This window comes from Thamnophis elegans, chromosome 4 (genome assembly GCF_009769535.1).
Source record: "Thamnophis elegans isolate rThaEle1 chromosome 4, rThaEle1.pri, whole genome shotgun sequence".
Taxonomy (NCBI): Eukaryota; Metazoa; Chordata; class Lepidosauria; order Squamata; family Colubridae; genus Thamnophis; species Thamnophis elegans.
In genome coordinates this window covers 58,166,535-58,191,032 of record NC_045544.1, presented here as the reverse complement: position 1 = coordinate 58,191,032, position 24,498 = coordinate 58,166,535, and the positions used below count along the sequence as shown (strand labels likewise).

General features: G+C 37.5%; 1 protein-coding gene across 2 annotated transcripts in view; it reads right to left on the bottom strand.

The window, feature by feature from the left end:
* Positions 1-23,842, bottom strand: part of SYTL3 (synaptotagmin like 3) — a 34,164-nt gene extending 10,322 nt beyond the window's left edge. Inside the window, exons 1-7 of one of the 2 annotated variants that reach the window (XM_032214818.1) lie at positions 22,460-23,842; positions 18,871-19,236; positions 15,830-16,045; positions 14,802-14,866; positions 8,407-8,458; positions 5,556-5,622; positions 2,096-2,162 (exon numbers count right to left, since the gene is read on the bottom strand). In XM_032214818.1, coding sequence (XP_032070709.1) covers positions 2,096-2,162; positions 5,556-5,622; positions 8,407-8,458; positions 14,802-14,866; positions 15,830-16,045; positions 18,871-18,980 — 577 coding nt within the window. In that variant the 5' untranslated portion in view covers positions 18,981-19,236; positions 22,460-23,842. The remainder of the gene's footprint in view (positions 1-2,095; positions 2,163-5,555; positions 5,623-8,406; positions 8,459-14,801; positions 14,867-15,829; positions 16,046-18,870; positions 19,237-22,459) is intronic. The other variant, XM_032214819.1, reaches the window with a different exon arrangement.
* Between the last annotated feature and the right edge of the window lie 656 nt (positions 23,843-24,498).

Sequence of the window (24,498 nt, the reverse complement as noted above, 5' to 3'; positions counted from 1 at the left end):
TGGAATCTCAGTTCTTTTAGGAGCTTAGTGCTTCATAGAAAACATATTGAAAAACTCTGTTTTAGAGGTATCCCAGGGTTAATGGGATTATACTTTAATTTGGAAAACATGCATACAACACAGAGTCTACAATATCCATACAATAATTTTTTAAAAACCCACATCCAATCAGCTCCTGGTAGGAAGCACAGCCTATAAGTAGGTCTAAATTAAAGTAACAGTTTCAGTAGATATCTAGCCCAACAGTACAGGTTCAATTTGCATTCAATTATGTTCTCTCTTGAAACATATGTCTACTGTTATCACAATATCTATAGCACAGTTTCAAGGGAGTAGTATGAATTCAAAGGAGTGACTCATAGTCAGTTTATTGGAAATTTCTCTCAGGCAGTTGTGTATACTGTAGAACTGCAGTTTACATTGGCACAGAATGGAGAATGAGTTACAAATGGAGAGTCTAGGAACAAAAATATAAAAACACTTCATGACTTGCTCTTTATTTTCTCGTGTGGCTCCACATTTGATTTAACAATAAACTTGATGATAAGTAAGTAAATCTTTGTTCCAATTATTTCTCAAATAACCATAGGTGCAAATTATATGTGAATTTTTATTGCATAAGATGTCTCAAGGATATCACCTCCATGGAGGTAAGATTGGACCCCACTTTGACACTATTTTGCAAGGCCTGGATTTGGGGATACCAGAGTGGAATGGAGCCCATCAAATGATTTATTTGATAGCTATTGCCAGGATGTGAGGATGGGGGTAATTGGTTTTTGTTGTTGTTTTTATTGGGTTTGTATTGTGGTAAGCCACCCGGAGTCATTGAGAGTGAGTTGGGTAGCCATATAACTTTTCAATCAATCAATGTTGCAACAGTGGAAAATTTAAGAATATATTGACCACTTTGATTAATATTGTCATAAAGGGCAGAAATTAGAAGTGACTGTAACTTTTTGTTAGCTTGGTAAGAGTATGTGGAGCACTTTCAAATGATGTAAGAATAATTCTTCATGATAGATAGGTCTAACATCTCATATTCTGCATGGATATTTTTGGAGCAGGATAAATAATACAGTACCACAAGCTATAACTGCAATTAGAAGTGGCATAACTAAGAAATCTCACTAACCCCACTAGAATGTATTAATACATGTTGTTAATGAAAATGATGGAACACTTTAATCCAGTGTTCAAATCCAGTGTGAAGGACCCCTTAGATGCTTCAAAAGGGAATTGTCAGATGAGAAGTTCTTATTTCCTTGAGGAATGGCATTGGGGGATGAGAGGCAGAAAAGTAATATTCCTTGTAAACTACAATACTTGAAGTTCCAATCCAGATTCTAAGATTCAGTCAGATATACCTTTGATACTGATTGGAAATCTCTTTCTTTAACCCCCCAAAGCCAAAAGATAGATAGTAAAATACAGTACTACCATATTTGCCCCACAAATATGGCTTGGGCCTTATTATCAGGGGAGGGGTTATTGTTTTGGGGTTGCCGAGCGGCTGCTCCCTTGCAAGCGGGCTCCCGAATAGCCAGGCATAGCTTCAGGGGTGAAGAAGCCATGAGGTGACCATGCTCAGGAGCAGCCGCCCAGCAAACCCCTTCTCCAGCAGGGCAGAGCACCATTCACTGACCTAGGTGGTATACCTAAGGCACCAAGCCACGTGGCACTCTGCCTGCCCCCCAGCTTCCGTGGCTTAGCACATTTGGGATACCCCCTAGGTCAGTGCATGGAGCTCTGCCCGGCTGGAGAGGGTTGTTGCGCAAGCACCTGTTCTGCCCCCAGCATGCATGCCTCCCAGCAACATGAGCACCTTCCCTCCCCCACTGGTTCCCACAGCTTGGCACCTTCAGGATACCGCTAGGTCAGTGAGCGGTGCTCTGCCTCACTGGAGGGGGGGGGTTGTCCAGGGGGCTTATTTTCAGAGGGGCTTATATTTTTTGCCCACGCAAAAGAATGTGGCAAGGCCTTAGTTTCAGGACAGGTTGTATTTTCGGGGAAACACGGTATTCTTTTAGCTACCAGGTGACTAGACCTATCCTTTTACTGCAACATCTTATTTCAGAATAGTAAAGACCCTTACTTTTGATGTGTGTGGTAAGAGACAGAAAAAGGTTTTCCATAGACTTGTGGAAACCTGGTTTTAATTCCTGAAAGAAAAAGAGACAAGAATAAATAAATAGAATGGGACAACCTTCTCAAGGTTTCCTGAATGATAAAATTTTCAAGGAAGCGCAGGTGCAAACTTGCAAACAGAGCTATAATTCCTGTTTTCAAGCATTTAAGAGATTATATATGCTTGCATTGTTATTATTATATTTTTATCCCACCTTTTAAATATTTTGGCCAACTCAAGGTGGCAAATTTACTTAATACTACTTCCTCCTCCTATTTTTCATGCAATAATCCCATGTGGTAAATTGGTTTGAAAGACAGCAACTGGCCCAAAGTCACCCAGCCAGCTTTCATGCCGGTCCTTTGGTACATAAAAGATCACAGTGTTTACCACAGTAATTTTATAAATCAGTCAACATCCCAGTCTGGGTTGCAAAATAATAATAATAATAATAATAATAATAATAATAATAAGAAGAAGAAGAAGAAGAAGAAGAAGAAGAAGAAGAAGAAGAAGAAGAAGAAGAAGAAGAAGACAAAAATTCGCATTTACTATATATGGATGATTTGAAACTCTATGGAAAGTCAGAAATAGAAATCCAATCATTGACAAACACAGTCCGAGTATTCAGCACCGATATTTCAATGCAGTTTGGCATGGAAAAATGCGCCACTGTATCCATAAAAAGGGGCAAAATCACTGCATGTGAGGGAATTGAAATGCCCAATGGCCAATTAATTAAATACAAAGAAAATGAAGCCTACAAATACTTAGGCATTCTGCAGTTGGATAACATCAAGCATGGAGAAGTAAAAACTATTGTCAGGCGAGAGTACACCAACAGAGTTAGGAAAATTTTGAAATCTAAATTGAATGGTGGAAATACAATCAAGGCCATAAATACCTGGGCAATACCAGTTATAAGATACACAGCTGGTATAGTTAACTGGACACAAGCTGATTTGGACATTTTGGACCCAAAAACCAGGAAACTAATGACAATGCACTACAGTTTACATCCACGTGGTGATACTGATAGACTATAACTGCCCCGAAAATCAGGTAGCAGAGGATTATTACAAGTGAAGCAAACAGTTGAAGAAGAAAAACATGCACTGGCTGATTATTTAAAAGAAAGTCAAGAACATCTATTAATCGAAGTAAAGAACAAAAATCTACTGAAGGCCCTACAGACGAAACAAGAATACAGAAAAGAAGTGATAAAATCAAGAATGGAGAGTTGGCAGAACAAAGCACTGCATGGCCAATTTCTGGAAAAAATAAAAGATAAAGTGGACAGTGAACAAACTTGGTTATGGTTAACAACAGGTACATTAAAGAAAGAAACAGAGTCACTAATCCTGGCTGCGCAAGAACAAGCTATCCGCACAAATGCCATTAAGGCCAAAATCGAAAAATCCTCTGATGATGCCAAATGCAGACTTTGCAAGGAATCTGATGAAACTGTTGATCACATACTCAGCTGCTGTAAAAAAATCACGCAGACTGATTATAAATTGCGGCACAATTCAGTAGCACAAATTATCCATTGGAATTTGTGCAAAAATTATAATATTAAAACAGCAACAAACTGGTGGGAACATCAGCCTGAAAAAGTCACCGAAAATCAGATGGTCAAGATCTTGTGGGATTTCCGTATACAAACCGACAAAATACTGGCGCATAATACACCAGACATCACACTGGTTGAGAAAAATAAGGTCATAATCATAGACATCGCAATACCAGGTGATAGCAGGGTCTCCGAGAAGGAACATGAAAAAATCGCAAGATACCAGGACTTAAAAATCAAAATTCAACGACTATGGCACAAACCAGCAGTGATAATTCCAGTGGTAATTGGCACACTGGGTGCTATTCCAAAAGCACTGGAATTACATTTAAAACAGTTAAAAATTGACAAAAATCACCATCAGTCAAATGCAAAAAGCCGCACTGCTTGGATCTGCACGCATATTACGAAAATACGTTACGACGTCCTAGGCCCCTGGGTGGGGCCCGACTAGTAACCAATGCCAAATCCGGCGAAACAACTGGCCGCTGTGATACAATTATATAATAATAATAATAATAATAATAACAACAACAACAACAACAACAACAACAACCACTACATTTTTGTCACTTTGCTGCCATCTAATGACCATTTGGATTTTTGCAACTCTGGTAATTGATTATTATAATTATTTTATATTTTATTTTTGAAAATATTTAAATAAGAAATATGATTCAATCTAAGAGATCTAAAGCAGTAAATTCTAACACAGTATATACCATCGGCTTTCTAGTTTTCTTTACTTCAATCACATTCTCACTTTTCTTGAAAAATTAATCACTACTCTCTTCATTAAAAATTTTAAACCCATTTTAACTCAATGGGCACTTTAGACACTTTCAAAATGGGGCACATTTTTATTTGGCATGCAAGCCTTAAAACGGAAATCCAAGCTCTCCCATTACAACAAAAAGGCAAAATTTACCCAACACAAATAATAAGTAATCAATCATGATAATTTGCGTGACTCAGAATTAGGTCATAGGAATTTCAAATACTGCTCTCTGCCTTATATTAAAAAAACAAACCAAAAAATCAACTGGGTGCAGAGTTAACTAATCTTGGGAAATTGAAGAGAAGTAACGCAGACCAAATAACTTTGCCATCCTCATTAACTAAATTAAATGTATCATGAAGATGAGACAGATGAATAAACCATGAATATTTCTATTTTGCAATAGGAAAGACTATCCTGCAATATCCCCGAGTGTGGCAGACTAAACAAAAGGCAACCAAAATTAATTCCTTTCCAAATTAAGGAAGAAATTGCTACAGAAAATGACTTCAGCTTGGTGATTTTCCAGAAAAGAAGACACGTAAATAAATGTCTACAGTACTGAAATGAAAGGAAGGGCGAGCCAAACACCAAATAGGAATGCATTAGTGGACAAGAAAATAGTTTCTGTATTACAGCTGTATTCAATGTTGTCTCGGTTGTAGCATTTCAGGTGTATCCTAAGTGATAGCGGACCTCTATCTGCTACTGCACAGCCTCTTTCTCAGATACATTCCCTTCCTTTACCTGATCATGATTAACAGTGGAAGAGATGCATGGCAGAAAAATGAACAGCAGGAAAACAGAGGGCACTTCTATCTATTTTTATTCTTTAAATGTAGTCTCTTCCCTATTCCATACAATAGTTAATACATGGATGATTATACAAATTAATAGCTATGTCTACTACTTTAGGCTGAAAAAAAAATATTAAACATGCATAGAGATCAGTTCCTGGAGACAAAAAGACTTAGAAGATAAAAGAAAACCCATTAAGCTTAAAATCAATGATAGCTGAAAGCTTTGTGAGTAAGTAGGGGTGATTGGTCAAACAGAAATGCAGAGTGATACATTACCAATGCACTCGTTCTATTGATGGATTCAGCAAAAGGTGGAGGAGTTGGAGGAATCACCGATACCTTGCTAAGAGTTTTAAGGAAAAAAGAACATAAACAAAGCAATTGGTAAATATATCTGCTACATTTCCAGAATTGTCTCCTTCACATTTCATCATTTATCTCCAATTTTAGAATTCAGGAATTTCTAATGTATAAAGACATTCCACCCAATATTTAGAATAAAATAATAATAAAAAGTGACATAAAATACAATATAGCAACAGCCCATTCAGTGACTGTTCAAATGACACTAAAAAAAGTGTCGTTTAGTTACAACGGCGCTTTAAAAAGTGACTTGTGACCCAGTTTCCACACTTACAACCATTACAGCACCCCCATGGTCACATGATCAAAATTTGGACTCTTGGCAACTCGTTCATGTGTATGATACGGTAGTTGCAGTGTTCCTGAGTCATCTGATACCCTTTTATGACCTTCTGACAAGCAACATTAATGTGGAAGCCAGATTCACCTAACAACCGTGTTATTAACACCACCAGAGGTGGGTTACTAACGGTTCAGTTCCCCCCCCCCCCACTCGGATGCTTCTGCGCATGCGGGGGAGCGTGCCTGAACTGATAGTAAAAAAATTAGCAACCCACTTCTGCTTAACACAGTTATTATTATTACAGTTATTAACAACTGTAGTGATTCACTTAACAATTGTGGCAAAGAAAGTTATAAATGGGATAAAACTCACTTAGCAACTGTCTTGCTTAACAATGGAAATTTGGGGCACCATTGTGGTCATAAACTGAGGACTACCTGTACAAAATGCACTGCTTTCTCTTCAATGTGCATGTATGGTATTTTGTATTATTGACATTAACAACTAACTTCAGAAACCAAGTATCAAACTATTAAATATAATAAAATCTCCATCTGAAACTTAAAAGACTGCAAAGGATCATGAAAACCTTCTTAGGAAGAACTAAGAAAATGAATATATGTAAAACTTAGGAGATAAATCTTCTCAGCCTACGGTAACTTCCCAGTTCAAACAAAGAGCAAGAACTACTTCTTGATATGAGAAAGAAGTTAAAATTGACCTAAGATTTATAGGAATATGGAACCTCACTTTGGAATAGATCCATCTGTCTAAATGTTTATCTACTCATGGGTGGATAACATTTCTTCTCACAGTTTCCCCAATGGCATTAGCAAAGGAATCTATTATTATGTTGGTTTGAAACTAATATCAGTTTTTCAAATGCTGAAGTTTGCCTAACTTGATCTTCTTAAAGTCAGCAGTCATAACACTTCCTTATCCACACTTCCTTGCGGACATAACAACATGTTAGCAATGTCTGAAGGCAGGTCACCTATAAACTACTAGACTTCACTATTTTACCCTAATATTTGCCACTGAATGTAAACCATTTGTTTAAGTGTCTAATAAGATGTCCAAATGATAAGAAAAAAAAAATATTCCCCAGCTTTCCAACGTCTTCCCTCTACTATCTGAAAGTTACTACTGCTTCTCACTCACTTTGGCCATATATCCATCCATTGCTGGCCTAAAAATGATGTGACTATGCTACAGTTCAATGTATCTTGATCATTCAGAGTTAAGATCCATAAGAAATGCTTAAAATTCTGCCCTAGATAAACTTAGACTCATGGTAAGTAATATATGTAGCCTACAAAGAATATTTAAAGATTCTGGAAGGGGTTTTTTTGTCACTTAGATCATATCTGTGATTGAATCATGGAATTAGAATGTCTATGGAGAGTCTCAGTCATCCAGGTCATGGTTGTTCCAAAGATGTTTTATCAAGAGGCAACTGGATGTTGTGAGGGGAAGGGGTTTGAAGATATTTTCTTTCTCATCCAAGAAGCTTCTTCAGCTCAGAGCCTCTTGAAAAAGCACCTTTGGGACATGGAATTAGAACATTTGTCAGTTAGATCATGTCTGTGGTTGAAACATTAGGACAATGTATGAAATGCCAGAGAAATCTCATTTAAAGCATGCTTGTTTTATGTGTGTAAAGTATATTACATTTAAATTGTAACATTTGCATTTCAGTTCATATTAAAATGATTCTTAAATAACTGTAGGAAAGGATATCAGGATTGAAACTAAATATTTGATTGAATAATTTGCTGAAAGTCAACTCCCCAATTTCCCTTCAACATTCAAGAAGTAATACTATTTGTGATCTGTCCATCGCATTCCTGTTAGCCTTGGTATTTATTTTTAAGCTTTAAGCTTTTTAACCTTTAACTTTTTCAGTGAAACTGATACAAAACTTTACAACTTAATCCCTTTTACCACCTTTGCAAGAATGGCTTACAGTATCAGGGTCAAGGGCCACAGTGTTAAAGAGACGTCCCTTTACTCCTTCCCTTCCCCCAATGTTCTTGAGGATGTGGCCATAGCAAAAGCCATAATTACAGAGCCACACTGAGGTACTTGGCTAGACTGCAACGCTGAAATAAAAGGCAATCTTTTTGATGACTTGAAAGGTAACACAAGGAACACTGAAACAATTTCCCCAGGTAAATAGTTGGACATGGAGATTTCATGAATGAGTTTGCCAAAGACGTCTTATATTTTAAGCCTTTCTAAAGTTGGACTTAGAAATTCCAAGAATTTGGAATTTGTATATCTGAATGAGGCCAAGTTGTGAAATACTGCTATGGCTGAAGTTGCACAAGTTCTGTATCTAAAAAGAGTCCATGGCAATGAAATGTGTACTCTATCCACACTCACTACCAGTAAAAGCTTCAACAGGCTTCTTGCACGGGATAATACGCACTTAGTACTGCATCAAACGTCTGTGGGACACGTCAACCTTCTTGTCCTTACCTTAATTTCTGATAAGATTTCAAGAGTTTTGCACCAGCAGTTTCATATCTACCTATCAAGAAAGAAAAGAACCCAAGGTCACTGATAGCAATAAACTTCTACTTGCATGCCAATTTTTTTTAAAATCAGATGTCGCCATTTATATCAACTGTTTTTACTCCTTGACATTGCCAATATGAAAATGTTTGTGGCTCCTGTTTTTGTTCAATGCCCCATGTTATAATGAACTATGGAGATCTCAACTACAGCACACACACAAATTAAAAAGAAGTAAACATTAATAAGGCAAGACCATAAAACGAAAAGAAACAACTTTCCTATGTAACACCATTTAAATGTTGTACAACTTTTCAGTACACATAGTCCTGGAAAAATCTCACCGATTATAAACTATGGAGAGGCAATCAACTAAAACACAATCAACCCATGTGATTCAATCCATCCACAAGTTTCAAATGATGAATGGTGTGCAGCAATAAAAGCATTGATTATTAAGAATTACATTTGGAATGTGTTCTTATATCTGTCCACAAAGAAAATCATTCTGTATCAGGTAAATCATTAACAATATAGAAAATAATTCTTTTGCATACTCAACTAAACAAGCAATAAAAATTATTTTCTCACACTGACTAATCGCTTGATCTTTCATATTAAGTATATTAATAAAACATGGAAGTGTGTATGATATTCAGAAGTCTTCTAGCAGTAGTTCTGCTACTCTAGATTCATTAATCTATTCTATACAGAGAGAGCTATATAAATCAACCTAACCTGTAATAAAAGAGCTAGGGTCATAAAACACAGCAACTGGACATTGAAGAATGAAGGGAGAAAAACTCAAGTTTTAGTGTTCCTAAGAAGAATAGCTACTGGCAGAAAAGATCCCACCAGAACTGCAAGCTTTAATCAGTTTGAATCCCACTACTGGTTTGATCAATAGTTAAATCAACAGAAATGGCTTCTTCAAATTTACTTCACAAACTAAACAGCCTCCAAATTCAGAGTCTTAGCTTTAAATAATGAAATGATCCTATTCACACACCTACAAAGTTGAGGAAAAGATTTTTATGAAACGAAGTAGAATTAACATTTTAAAGGCATGAGCTTTTTAAACATACTTAGATTAATTGTTAACCAAGCCAGACTGAAAATAAAGGATGGCGTTGATGATTATTTCTCTTCTGAAAAACACTGCCCTGATAAGTTAGAGTCAATTCAAGCTTTATCCCAAAGCCTAAGAATTGTCCAAATATCACTGAAATATATGTATGTGGTTCTTGTTTTTTTGTAAATGAAGTCAAATAAGTCCAACTTTGTCAGCTGTTTTTACAATTGCATTGTTATAGTTCCTAATGTTCCAATAATTTATGAGGAAAAATGTTGCTGGTTTAGTCCATAATCTCTGTAATTCAATTGTTCAGTCCAAATATTTTAAAATCCTTTCCAGTTCCTTTTAAGCTACTCTAGTGTCATTTAATACTGTCACATTTATAAGTAAACATTATAGAGCTTTTCTTCAACTATTGTGGTGGTCAGCATATTATGCTCTAGATTTCTGTTCATCTGAATTTGGAAATGCAATAAAATGTTTAAACAGGCATTGTGAAGCATTATGTGCATCAAATCTACTCTCCTTCTATCATTATCATCATAGCTCTGATGAATTACTGTACTTAAGAAGCAATAAAGAGTAGTTTATTTATATTATTTATTTATATAGTTTATTAAATTAAGAAGAGGTTCAAGTTGTGATAGGGTGATAGAGAACATGGCCCACTAGTATGAAGATGTTAGATTAAATGCCAGATAACTGATTATTTGAAAAGTTGGAATAGTCAATAATTGATTTAATGAAGCAAAAATTTGGCATTCAAAAAATAATTTCATAATTTCATTTTGGGCTTTGGAAGTCAAGAGGTTGTCATCAGAAATTTGGGGAATAGCGAAGAGCGATGGGCCATTTTCAATCATTTGATTTTGGAATGTACCTGACGGGACAATGAATACCTAAATCTTTCATCCATTTGTTGAACAGGTCCTTTTATTCAAACTTTTTCTTTTTATTTCTGCTCTTACCAAATTTCCATATTGCTGGTAGGGTTAGCATTAGTTGCCGGACTGAATTTATTTTCTTATATTTGTCATGGTTAGTCATGTTGCATATGTCAGTTGAAACGCAGTCTGGAAATCTCTTCTAAAAAGGTCATTTTGCTTATTTATTTACGCCTGTCAGATAGATAACTGGTTGTTCAAATAATATTTTTGCACTATGTGAAAAACACCACACTAATGCCACAGAGCATTACAATAGATAAAAATGTATTTGTACTGAAGTTTTAAAATTAATTTATTATTAAGCAGTAAAATGAAAGTGTAGATGATTAGTTTTTTATGAAAACATGGAACTGATTTTATTTTCTGCAGTTCCTTATTGTTAACACTGTGCCAGGTATATCAGGAGTTTATTGGCCTTCTATAGTTATAAACAGTGTAAGCTGAACCCAGGGGCAATCAACAGATAATAATTATTGCTATTATGATTAATACTTACTAGTCTGTTATTTTGGCTTCAAGAGTTATAATTAAGGTTTACCTCTTTATACACCTGCAGCCAAGCATATTGAAGTCAGTTTATTTCAATGGGGCATAAGCACAATCATGGGTAGTAGGTTATTTCTGGACCATCTTTTACATTTATTCAGTTTCTAGTTATTGTTCCAAAGTTTAGGGTTTTTTTTAATCAAGAGATATTATATCCCATTCATTTTTCTTCATTTTTCAAGACCGAGAAATCAATTTGTGAAAGCATTGTGTCTACAAGATTATTTGAGTTATTTAAATTCCAATTCTGGGTGATCTCCAAGGATATATGAGTAGAATGCAACATTTATAACTGATTTTTTCTTTCCATCACTCCCCATTGAGCTTCCATCCCAATCTACTGCAGGATATCTCCATACCTGCAAAGCAGATTTTGAAAGCACAAATGTGAGGAAGAAAAGTTCTTTGTCCATTCTGCAAATATGACATTGCAATATCTGGATTGTAAAGATGCAAATGGATGATCACAAAAGAGTGTGACCCGACAAAAGGGCGAATGACAAAACCGTGCCGACTAAACTGCGTCGCTAAAACCGCGACGTCATCAACGCGGCGACAACAGTGCGGAGACAGATGGGCGATTTCAGTCGACAGATGGGCGATTTAAGTTAAGGTAAGGGTTAGGTTTAGCGTTAGGTTTAGCGTTAGGTTTAGGGTTAGGGTTAGGGTTAGGGTTAGGGTTAGGTTTAGTGTTTTGTTTAGGGTTAGGTTTAGGGTTAGGTTTAGGTTTAGCGTTACGTTTAGCGTTACGTTTAGGGTTAGGTTTAGGGTTAGGTTTAGCGTTATGTTTAGGGTTAGATTTAGGGTTAGGGTTAGCGTTACGTTTAGGGTTAGGTTTAGGTTTAGGTTTAGTTTTACAGCGTGCTTCTGTCGCCGCGCTGTTGTCGGCGCGATTCAGCGCTCATTTGTCGGAGTGCTTTAGAACACGCGGTTTTGTCACTGCGGTTTAGTCGGGCGCGGTTTTGTCATTCGCCCTTTTGTCAGTGAACCACAAAAGAGAGTTATTTATTGGTTCTGTATTTCACATATACTGTAGATATGGTAGTTCTATGCTAAGGGAAGTCCTTTCTCTAGCAGGATAGGTTAATATTACACTGCATTTTGGAACTGGATTAGTAAGAACTCTTAGTAATTTAGCATGCTTTTTCCTAAATTGTACCATAATAATGATTATATTACATTCAATTGCATTTAAAACTGAATAATTGTTTGGCATTATGATAAAATGCCAAAAGAGGGCACCATTTGAATTCATAAAATAACACCTCATTCATAAATTCAATAATCAATAATTTGCCCTGAAAACTGCTAAAAGTCCAATATTTTTTTAGGAAAATGTTGAATTATATGAGCCACCTTATATATTTAGACAGTTATTAAAGAAAACATCCTTGTTCTTATCAAAGAACAAATCTATCTTCCAGTGTTTTTGCAAGAGAAATGCTCTGGAATTAATCAGGTAGATAGGGAAAAGATTTAGAAAGCCTAATAAACACTGACATTTGATATAAGCAGCTTTGGCAAGAGTGTATCTAGAAATTTCCACTTAAGAAAATTCTCATGATAGCTGTTTTCCTTTTTAAGGAAGGTGTCTGATGGCCCATGAGGGAAAGAAACCCGCATCCATATTTAAGCAGAACATGGGCCAACCACACTGACACAGATATTGTGCAAGCCTTCACGTTATCCACAACTCTTCGTCAGACAAAAGCAAGAAAATGTAAAGTGTGGAGCATAACAGCAATTTGAGTCATAAATTCTGCTGTTTAAAGTACCATTTCTGAAAACACAAAGGATATATATCCTCCATCTGTCTCCAATCACTGACAAAGCACATAAGGTCCTAGTCTGACAAAGAGCAAAATTCAAGAAGATTTTAAAAACAATACAGAGGAAAGGCAGACAGTAAAGTTATGTGGTGTGCTAAGTTAAAAAAAGAACAATTCATTGTAACATTACTGTAGGAGAGGACCAGTCTGAACCTGAGGTCAGGGTCAAACGCATCATCAATTTGGAGTCTCTATGCCTCCATAAGAGATCTAAGTCCAGTCCCTTCTTGAAGTCCCTTAACTCTTACCTGGCACCAATTTGCCTTGACCATTGATTCTTGCGTATAAGTAGCATGAAATAAACTTGTAGTACTTTTGAACTCTATTTTGGTTCCTGATTTCTTGCATCTGACACTATTTAGGAACTGGAGGGATTTGAACTCTCAGCATGTTAAAAAAAAAAGACCCTCTGGTATGAAGGTTCTCTTTTTCTTCCAACCATGAACCAACAAGGTTATCATTACAAATGAAAGCAAATATACACATCTCAGGATAATGTTGCAGGATCCAATCTGGGTTGATCATTGGGACCAGAGGTTTAGTCTTCTGAGTTGTTTGACTTGTGCTGTAGCCCATCCTCAGAGAACTTCTTTCTACCAGAATGTGTGCTTTGGGATATTTTATGCATAGTATTTATATGGTGCCTGGTTGTGTATAGTTTTTTAGTTTTTGATTGGGGTGTTGATGGCTAGCTGTTAATTATGACTTAATAGCCAGGCATCACTATCCCAATCAACAACTAAAAAACTATACACAACCAGGCACCATATAAATACTATGCATAAAATATCCCAAAGCACACATTCTGGATAAAGAGAAATTCCCTGAGGATGGACTTGAGCATGAATGTCCAAAAGCTCAGACGACTAAACTTCTAGTCCCAGTGACTGATCCAGATTGGATCCTGCAAGCTTATCATTGCTGTTCTGTATCTTGGAAAATACTATACCCTACTGCCCAGGGTAGAATTTGCCACCAGAGAAAGGTCAACCCAGATAAGGAAATCCCTCAGCAAATGTCATAATATCATATTATTGTTGTAGTTCTAATATTTCTATCCATATGCAGAAATTTGCTGGAAATAATGGAAATGGGATTAATGGACATAAAGAAGCCACACATAAATGCAAAGAAGGACAACCAACAGAAATAGATTTGCCTACCTGTAATTGTACTAAAATCATTGAATTCAGCACAAAAAGTGAACTAACCTAAGTAGTTGAGTGTTATTACTTATGACAAATGCATATATTTATATTTTAAGGCAGTGTGAATTTAAATACCGTACTTTTCAGAGTATAAGATGCCTTCCCCGCCACCAAGTGGGTGAAAATTGTGGTGTGTCTTATACACCAAATGTTGCTGAATCCCTGTCCACCCACTGACCCCCATCTGCTGGGCGTTTTCTGACTCCGCATGTCACATTTTCAGCCTCCACACAACTCGTTTTTGGCCTCCATGCATTGCATTTTACGGTGGTTGCAGATGGCAGGGAATAGCGGCGGCGAATGGGCCACACCAAATGGGCCATGGAAGTTAACAAGCCACAGTGGTGGCGAACGGGTGGCAGCAAATGGGTGGCAGCGAACAGGCCAGAGTGAATCGGTGGTGGTGGTGAATGGGCGGCAGCAGCGCTGAATGGGCTATGGCGAACGGGCCAGATGAATGCCAGATGGATTCTGGGAAGCAAAGGCAGGATTTTTTTTCTTGTTTTCGTCCCCCCAAAAGGTAGATGTGTCTTACAGTCCGGAACATCTTATACTCTGAAAAATACGGTAATTCAATACAATTGCAACTATTATAGCTCAATAAAATTGCATTTTGAAATCTCAACACTTAACAGATTAGCATTCTTGAAGACTGTTTTTGCTAAGATAAAACATGAATTAGAATGAGAAACTTATCAAAGTTATCAATTTATCTGGCATATAACTTAATGCGTCTCCTGTTTTTATTTGGTACCTTCAGTTGGGAATTTCTTTGCTCTCTCCTCAAAGAACCATTCACCTGTTTTCACTTTAACAGACCTGCAAAAAAACAAAATGTGCTTATTTGAATTTTAAACATGCCTTTTTCAAGGAGGACTTTTGGAACAATAAATGGACTAGTTATTTAAATAAAGTCAAATCAGTTCCATCATGGTGATGAAGAGCAGTGAAACATCAACTCTTGCATAATCAGAGTTACGTATTCTGTGATTTTGCACTAGCATACAAAACCTAATTCATATTGAGAGCACCTATAGCTGCAGTTAATTTTTGAAACTCCATTCAGACACCGTAAATATTTGGCTCCTAGCTCCACAACTATTTTATTAATAAATAAAACCAAATTAGTTTTTTCCTGAAAATCAGCTCATACATATACCCACTTGAACCCTTTTTTCTTCTCTCCTCAGGAACTATTTTTCTAATTCTTCTTCTGAAAGGCTCATCAAGCCATTCTGCCATTTTCAGCAGCTGGCTATTCGGAAACTCCTATAAATTTGATTCCCAAGACAGGGGTCCCTACTGTCAAATATATACAGGTGGCCCTCAACTTATGAGTACAGTTGAGTCCAAAATTTATGTTGCTAAGTGAGACATTTGTCAAGTGAGTTTTGTCCCATTTTATAACTTTTCTCGCCACATTTGTTAAGTGAATCACTGCAGTTCTTAAATTAGTAACATGGCTGTTAAGGTTTCCCTGTTGACTTTGTCAGAAAGTCTCAAAAGGGGAGCATATGACCCTGGGACACGACACCTGTCATAAATGTGAGTCAACTGTCAAGCATCCAAATGTAAATCCCTTGGCCATGGGGATGCTGCAATGGTCCTAACTGTGAAAAATGGTCATAAATCAGTTTTTCAATGCCATTGTAACTTCAAATAGTCACTAAATGAACTGTTGTAAGTTGAGGACTTCCTGTACTTAGTTTGATTTGTTTTCATATCAGAAAACTAGTAAAGAATAATCAGCAATTCGAGTATTAAACTAAGGTAGGTTCTTACTCAGAAGCATAGCAGACAGTGCATTTCCACAGAAAGGCATTTACAGTAATGCGACATTGAGAGCATATAAGATGGCTGCATCCTTTGCACACTGCTCCTCTATCGATCAGGATTCCAAATGACTTCTGACAACGGGCACATGACCGTTTCTGAGATCCATAGTTGGCATTCTTTGTTCCTTTACGCCAAAGTTGCTGTAGTTGGATTTTCAGTTGGCTGTAGTTGGCCAGAAAGAAATAAGAATATTCACACATTTGCCAGGTGGAACATGTACCAGCATTACAAATTTTATTAAGCTTTAGCTGTGAATTATGATACTCTCTATGTTCCATGGAAAGGAACCCTTCTATTAAACCTCCAATGTAAAATGTCAAATAGCCTGGGAAATTACCCCAGAATATTTAATGGTCCATTCTTGAATAAAGTTTTGGAGAAGCAATTTTGGATGATTCTGAGGAGTTGAATATATTTTAATTTGATTCTTACATGCTCAGGACACAAAAAGAACCAGGAAGGGTTTCAACCTACAAACTCTCATGAACAATAGAATCTTGAGATGCATGGCTTGAATGATCTGAATGACTTGACAATAGGAAGATTCCAGTTTGTCCTGACTAGTAATTTGGCAATCTGACCCTGTTCCTAGATTATTTATATATTTCTCAGTGACTTTCACATATGGGGCATTGCAAAATTCTATCCTGTCTTACAACCCTTCTTACATCTGTAAATAAAGTGGATAGGGAAAGGGATCCAGAGCTCCAAAGGATCTCAAAAAGTGCAACATTCCTTATGTAGAATTCTAAACCTCTCTGAATGGTTAGGGCCAAATTTGGAGTCTTGCTCTGGCAGTTTTGCCAGTTTAAGGGGGGGAGTTTGAAGGGCAAAATTCTATAGAGCCATGATGGCGAACCTATGGCATGCATAGCCCTCTCCGCAGGCATGCCAACCGTCAACCCAGCCCAGCTTTACTGTGCATGAGTGCGTGCCTCCCGCTGGCCAGCTGGAGTTCAGGTCTCTGCCGTGCATGTGCTGGGGGAGGGGTGCATGCAGGGGACATATGCAGGCATGTGCAGGAGGATGCGGCGTATGTGTGGTGGCACTTGCATTGCATTTTGAGGGTTCGTGCACGTGTACGGAGGGGGTACCCCATTTTTGGCTTGGCAGCCTCCTGCACCAATCTGGAAGCCAAAACGGGGCATGGGGAGGAAATGCACAGGGGATGCACATGCATGTATGGGGGTGGAGCGCATGCTCAAGGGGCATGTGCATGGTTGCTTGCATTGCATTTTGGGGTTTTGCACGCATGTGTGTTTTGGGCACTCGGCACCAAAAAGGTTAGCCATCACTGTTATAACTTAACTCTTCAAAATACTTAAGACCTCTATTTGTTGTTTTTCAGTTGCTAAACCATGTCCCACTCTTCACAACCCCATGGATCATAGTACGGTAGGCTTCCTGTCTTCCACTGTCTCCCAAAGTTTGCTCAAATTCATGTCACTTGCATCCATGACACTATCTAACGATGTCACCCGTTAAAACCACTAAACCCTCCTTCTAAACCTGGCTCTTACCATCCTTCCCATTTCTGCAGCGTGATCCTAATGTAAAGGCTACGCAGCATTTTGAGCAAGTCAAGAATGCACACCTCTGATCTAGCCTCATCAATGCAGAGACAAGTTCTATCTTGATCATAGATAAACCATGAAACATTCTCTAAAAAGCGTTTTGAAGAGGGAGAATTAATTGAAACCTTAATTGGTGGGAAAGCAGATAAATCTGAATGAATCCATTTACTCTGTTTTATATGGGGTCTCAGTTTCTCTGAAAGATCAGTTAGGAGTTTTTTTATAATTTGGGGCTGATATTTGTAGTAAACCAAACCAACCATAGTGAAGAACTTTCTGCAAGCATATAAAATTGCACAAGCATTAAGATCTATCTTACCACTGGTATGAATTATTGAACATCATTATTGGTATCCCATTATTTGTGCACCTTTGCCCTCAAGAATATGCTTGTCCAGTACAATAACAATCCACCAATTGTTAAGGAGGCTTATGAATTTAATGAATTTTTAGAAAGTGATTGGTTTTGAACATGGAATTCTGTTTTCATGTTTAAAGATTGATGGCTAACTCTTACAGTTGCTTTACTGAATGGTATGCTTTCTTAATATTTAAATTTTTGAAACTGTAAACTGTTTTGGAATATTATGTTGAAAATCAGCACCGAAAATCCTTATTTTTTCCCCAAAAATTCTTAATTGCCAAGCTAATTCCACTGGCAATGAATGAGGGCACTTCCACACAGTCACCAGTTTCATTCCCCAAGCCCACAAAAATACTTCGAACTTGGTCTGTCAATCTCTCTGCTTCTGCCTGTTTGAATGTTGAGAGGGCACATAAACTACTGTCCCATTTCAAACTGCTGAAGACCTGTAATACAACAATTCCTCCACACAAAAGAGGAAGAAAAAGAAGTGGGAGATCTAAACAGTGGGAGATTGACTGCTTCTGAAGAAGAGGAAATTGACAAAACCAGAAACCAGTTTTACTCTGATGGTTTTATCTACTTAGAACTTAAGTCAACAGCTAGCATTTTCATTACAGTAATTGAAATATAAGAGTTGGAAACAAGTGGTATGCAGTCCTCAACTCAGGATAGTAATGGAGCGTGCCAATGATGGTCATAAGTTATGACGGACACAAAATAAGTTGGGCAATTGACTGACCTGTTTTTACTATTATTTTTTTGCAGCAGTTGCAGCGCATATCACCATGTTCCTTAAATTAATCCATGAAACCACTTAGGTTTCTTCCTACAAATGATTTCATTTAAAATTTCAACACTAGAGGGTGTTTTTGTGCTATCGTACCACAGAAGCATTCAGGATAACTCAAAAGTTTGGACAATAAACTTGTACATTTTTGCATGCCATTTTGTTTGGTCCTCAAAAGATATTGTATTATATATTTTGAACAGTAGATTAACTTACACAACCAACAGCAGCTTGCATTCCCAAATAAGAACACACATACCTTACTCTTTGTTCCTCCAGTTTTCTCAACATCTCATCACGGCAAAGGACATTTAGAACAATGTCTTGCTCTAGTTCCTTAAGTAAGTTAAAGTTAAATTCTTGAGACATCTTCTCTTCTGATGTTCATAAGACAGAATATCCAATATCATCCAGCAGGCAAATGAGCTATGAAAACTTACATCCTTCATTCATTAGTGAAACATTTGCAAGGCATTGTTCTTTTTAAAAACAGTAATAATAGAAGTGTGTATTTCAGACAAGCCTTTGTTTTCACAAACTCATTATCTGTTTAATACATCTGCTCTTCTTATTAACAGTTGTCTGCTTCCTCCCATGAAGATATGAACTTCAGGCTCTCAATCTACTGGAAGTAATATTAAATTGATAAAAGAAATAAATTAGTAATTCTGGTAGAAAATTGGTTCGGGAATATTTTTGTTAAATGTCTCCTGGTTCTTTTGACTATAACTTTGTTGGTACATAAGTGTAGTAGGAAAAGTGGTTTATCATTGCTCAATTTTACTGGGCTTATACACCTTTGTTTGTTATATGTAGCTTTCAAAAAAAAGTATTTAATAGCCAATTATAATAAGCAAAGTAATAAAAGGTAAAGATCTGTTTCCTAATTTCATGTGGGGGGTGTGAGAGAGAGAGTGGGTGGGAGAGAGGGAGGGAATTATGCTTTGTCTAAGTCTCTCAGGGCACATAATATCGCTTTGCATAAAAAAAATAAATTTCTAACTGACCACACCCCTCTCATGTCCTTTTGTTATTTCCTGCAATGTGCACTCATATTGCACCCATGCATATTGACTCATGAATTAGTGTACAATAAATAGAAAAACCGCGACCATCATCGCCAAGCAAAAACGTGGGAGAATTTCATTGATGTGACTTGAAGAAAGAAATAACAAGAGAGATCAAAAGAGAGAACTGTCTGAAAAATCACCATTCATCTCCAGTTTTGCAAATATGAGAAATATACCTCTAAGCAACCATGTTTTCTAGGAGGCCTAAGAATTTGTGAGTTGGAGATTATCTCTCTTTATGCAAAATGCACAATGTGTTTCAGATCAAAGGAAGAAGTTAGCTTTCTCTTCGTGCCACTTGATATAAACGGTAGCTTTATAACTTCATTGACCAAAGAAGACCAAAGAAATCTAATTGGTACTTCTTTATGTGTGAAAAGCTTGTCTAAATTATTTCCTAAATAAAATCAATAAAATCATCACCAAATTTAAGCAGATATCATAGCATTCACACCTTCATCAGACATAAGCAGGTGCAGAATCTTATTGTTCACAATGACAAAAGTGCCTGTCTCTGAATCTTTAGGAATGAGCTGAAATTACAACCATTTATTGTAGAACAGTGATGGCGAACGTTTTTCTTACAGCGTGCTAAAATTTCATGCACTGCTGCGTGCATGTGCATGCCCACTCAATTTCCCACCCAACTGTGCATGCATGCACGACACATACACACACACACTGCATGCACACGGCCCCTCCCCAGGCTCTGGAGGCTTTCCTGAAGCCTGGGGAGGGCAAAAACGGCTTCCCCCAGCTTTCCGGAAATTGGAAACTCGTTCCCAAACTTCTGGTTGGCTCGTTGGGGCCGTTTTTCGCCCTCCCCAGCCTCCAGAGGCTTTCCTGAAGCCTGGGGAGGGTGAAAACGGCCTCTCCTGACTCTCCAGAAATGTGAAAAATCAGCTGGCATGTGCGCACATGCGCGCCAGAGCTGACAGCTAGTGTGCCATCTGTGGCATGCGTGCCATAGGCTCACCATCATGGCTGTAGAATAACCGCATTGGCCTGAATGAGATTATTCAGAATTAAGGCATTATTGAGGTTAGAAAGTTAAATGTACCATGAAGAGGAAATGAGGAAACAACAGAAGTTGTGTAATGCATCATTTCATATTATGATTCTCCCTCTTTGGATGTCAGGAACTCAACTTTTCACTTACAAACATTTTATTTGAATATCCAATTACATCCTATAATTTTATTATAGAAAATCAAGTACATTCTCATTAGTAGTGGAAATGATTTTTTTTGCTAAATCAAGTATCTAGCATTCTACATGTATCTCTCAAAATAATATTAACACATTTCTTATTCTTGTGAATATAAAAAGGCAGAACTTGTTCAAGTTTTCTATTGGGAGAATATGGTTCCGTTATTGGATAATTATCAGCTCTTATACTACTTGTAGCTTTTGTTTAGGAATGGCAAGAAACTGACCAAATCTCTAAAATCCCTCGTTTGTTTTAGTCTTTTCTTTCTATTGCAAATTAGCTTAACCATGCCTCTTATTAAATACACAGGTGGTAATCACATTTTGTCACATTACTTTGATTAAACTTAAACTGAAATTAAATCAAATCAGATTTTATTTTTGTCCTGGCCTCACCTACTTCTTTATTACCAGCTCTCCCATTTTTTAAACAGATCCTCCAGCATCTTTAACTGGGTCCTAATGTGAATGTACTTGCTTGCTATACTATAGGCTGCTGGCCATACTTGCACTGGTGAGACACAGAGGAAAGTAATTTTGTGTCACATACAGAAAGAGTCAGACACCTCAGCCTCTCTTTGGTGACAGAACTCAGTTTGGCTGAGGAATTCTGGGAGTTAAAGTCCACAAGGCTTAATGTGGCCAGGTTTGGAGACGCTTCAACTAGCATACTGTGGGTTCAGCTTTTACTTCTATTTTCTCTTGCACTGGGAGTAGGTGATGGTGGGTGGCACTGCCAAGCTGCCAGACCAAAGAAGGAGATCTGGTCAGGGGATGAAGACCCACTGAGATTCTGGGAAAAGAGGCTTGAGAACTCTAGACTTCTATCCTACAGGCTGAACTTGTTTTGTTATGTGACTCCTGGTCCTGGCAAGAAAATGGCCTGCATTATCCCCATCTTCTACAGAGGAATGTAAGGTTGAGAGCTATGGCTTCCATCAGAGATGCCCTGATGAACTGAAGACTTCCCGATTAACATTTAAGTATCCAACACCATATCATAATGCACCAGTTCCCTAGATGAAGTGCATTTTCCAAAGACTTGGTCTCAAAATACTGTAAATGTTCTATCACGATAAATTTAAAAAGAAAACATGAGACTAATGTAATGGTGAACAGAAAGTATATTTTCTTTGAGGACATTTTTTCTTCTGGATTTATTAATAGCTCTCCTAATATTAACCATAATATTTATGTTAGGTTTTGAATGTTAAATCATTAGACCTGAGATAGGTGGCATGGTGGTTAAGGCACCAGGCTAAAAACCAGGAGTAAGTTCTAGTCTGCCTTACCCCCAAATCCAGATCAGTCACTTGTCCAGAATGGTATGAAGTCGCCTGCTTGGTCCCTTTTTGGCCCTATTCTATGTACTTTCACTCAGCCTGAGGAAAAAGGCAAGAGCAAACCACTTCTCAAAAAGCTTGCGAACAAAACTGCAGGAAGTCACCAGGAGTCAACATGGACACAAAAATACTAAACTAAACAAACAAAAATCCTTAGCCTTAGAAAATAAAAACGGATCAGACAAAAATTCCACGAAACTATTTTTTCCCATTAATAGCGACTTACCTATTCCTTCCAAACCAGAAAGAGGGCCTCGCTTTATGGAATAAGAGCTTGTTACCACCTTTTCATATGATTCCGTCTTGCTGAACCAGAATTAACATGGAGTTTTCTCTGTGTGCTTCACCTGATTGTCCTTCAGCCATCTGCACTGGAAGTCACCATTAGCAACACAATTTGCTCTCAAAGAGAGGCTCAACAGGTTTTGGAAGAAGCCATTCACTCAGGAGAAAGAAAGAAAAACAGCTGTTCTCATTAAGATAGGTCTGAAACGTCCAAGTCATGGAACAGGAAGAGTAATAGCAGTTAAATGTGATACTGACAGCGTTTCCTCCTCCTTCCTCTCTAATATTAGATGTGTGCAATTCTGCAAACCTCAGTTTCCGCAAAGCTTCAGAATAAGAAGCATACAATTATAGTCAATATGCCATTTACAAGAAATGATTGGGGAGGTGGTTGTTGACAACTTAGGCAATTAGACAATATTGCAGTATTGTTAATGTGGAGATGAAATTGTTTTATTTTACTGCGAATGTGCATACTTTTAATGGACGGAAGGGTTTTATCTTTGTTATTGGGCCAAAATCAAATTCATCACTCATCAAAAACAAGCAGCATCTTAGCTAGAGTCTCTAGATCTTCAGTGTCTACAATCACCTATATGTCTGTTTAAGAACCCTATCCAAATTTAAAGAGAATATTTTGGAATAAGTTAACTTTTGCAGTATTTCCCTTATTAAATCAATGATCCATCTAGACTTGCATTCTGTTTCTCACAGTGGCCAATTCCCATTGAATCTGGAGATTCCCAGAAAATAAACTTCTTGGTTCCTCATTCTCATATTTCCAGTCATATATTTTTCATCTTTGCTGGTGAAAATGATTCATATAGCAAAAACAATGTTCCGTATATTCTTGGCAACAATATGGAAGAAAGTTATCATTGCTTTCTGGGTTATTTTTTCAACTTCCCAGTTCAAACTACAACCTTAGGATTTACCGTCTAGACTATAAGATTAGGATACTCTTTCATCCTATTATCAAACAGGCTTGGCTTTTATCATCTCTTTGGGATCGGCTTTTTGGAACCAGTCAAGATCTACTCGTGCCTAGGAATTCTGTAAGGAATATCCCAGCATTGTGGGTTTTTTGAAGGAGATGGTGCCAGAACCAGATAAGGGCTGAACAGGTCTCTTCAGAAACGACATATTTCAGAACAAGGCTTTTCCTGAAAAACAGTGAGTTCAGTTTTACTCTTCATGGTATGGAATGAGAATGAGAATGCGAATGGGAATGGGAATAGAATAGAATAGAACAGAATAGGAATACTTTATCTGGCCAAGTGCGATTAAATACACAATTTGCATAGCTCTCAGTGTACATGCAAAGCAATAGAGTAATACTAATCATAATAATGATACCAATAAGATGGGGGTAGTAGAGGAAATGATGATGATGATGGTGGTGGTGGTGATGATAAATAACTAAATAAATAAATAAAAAAGAAAAAAGTTTGGTTCATTGACATTGCAATACCTGGTGATGTGTAAATTGAAGATAAGCAGCAAGAAAAAAATCACAAAGTACCAGGATTTGCAAATTGAAGTTCAGCAACTGTGGAAAAAGAAATCGAGTATTGTCCCGATTGTAATTGGAACCCTTGAAGCAATACCTAAAGGGTTACCTCGCTATTTGGAAATTCTAAATTTATCGGACTTCAACATAGCAATAGCAATGGCAGTTAGACTTATATACCGCTTCATAGGGCTTTCAGCCCTCTCTAAGCAGTTTACAGAGTCAGCATATCTCCCCCACAGTCTGGGTCCTCATTTTACCCACCTCGGAAGGATGGAAGGCTGAGTCAACCTTGAGCCGGTGAGATTTGAACCGCCGAACTGCAGCTTAGCAGTCAGCTGAAGTGGCTGCAGTACTGCACTCTAACTGTGCCACCTCGGCTCATTAGAGCCACATTCTGACTCTACAGAAAACTGCCCTACTTGGAACAGCTTATATCCTCCGACGTTACCTTAACAGTTCCTAGGTAA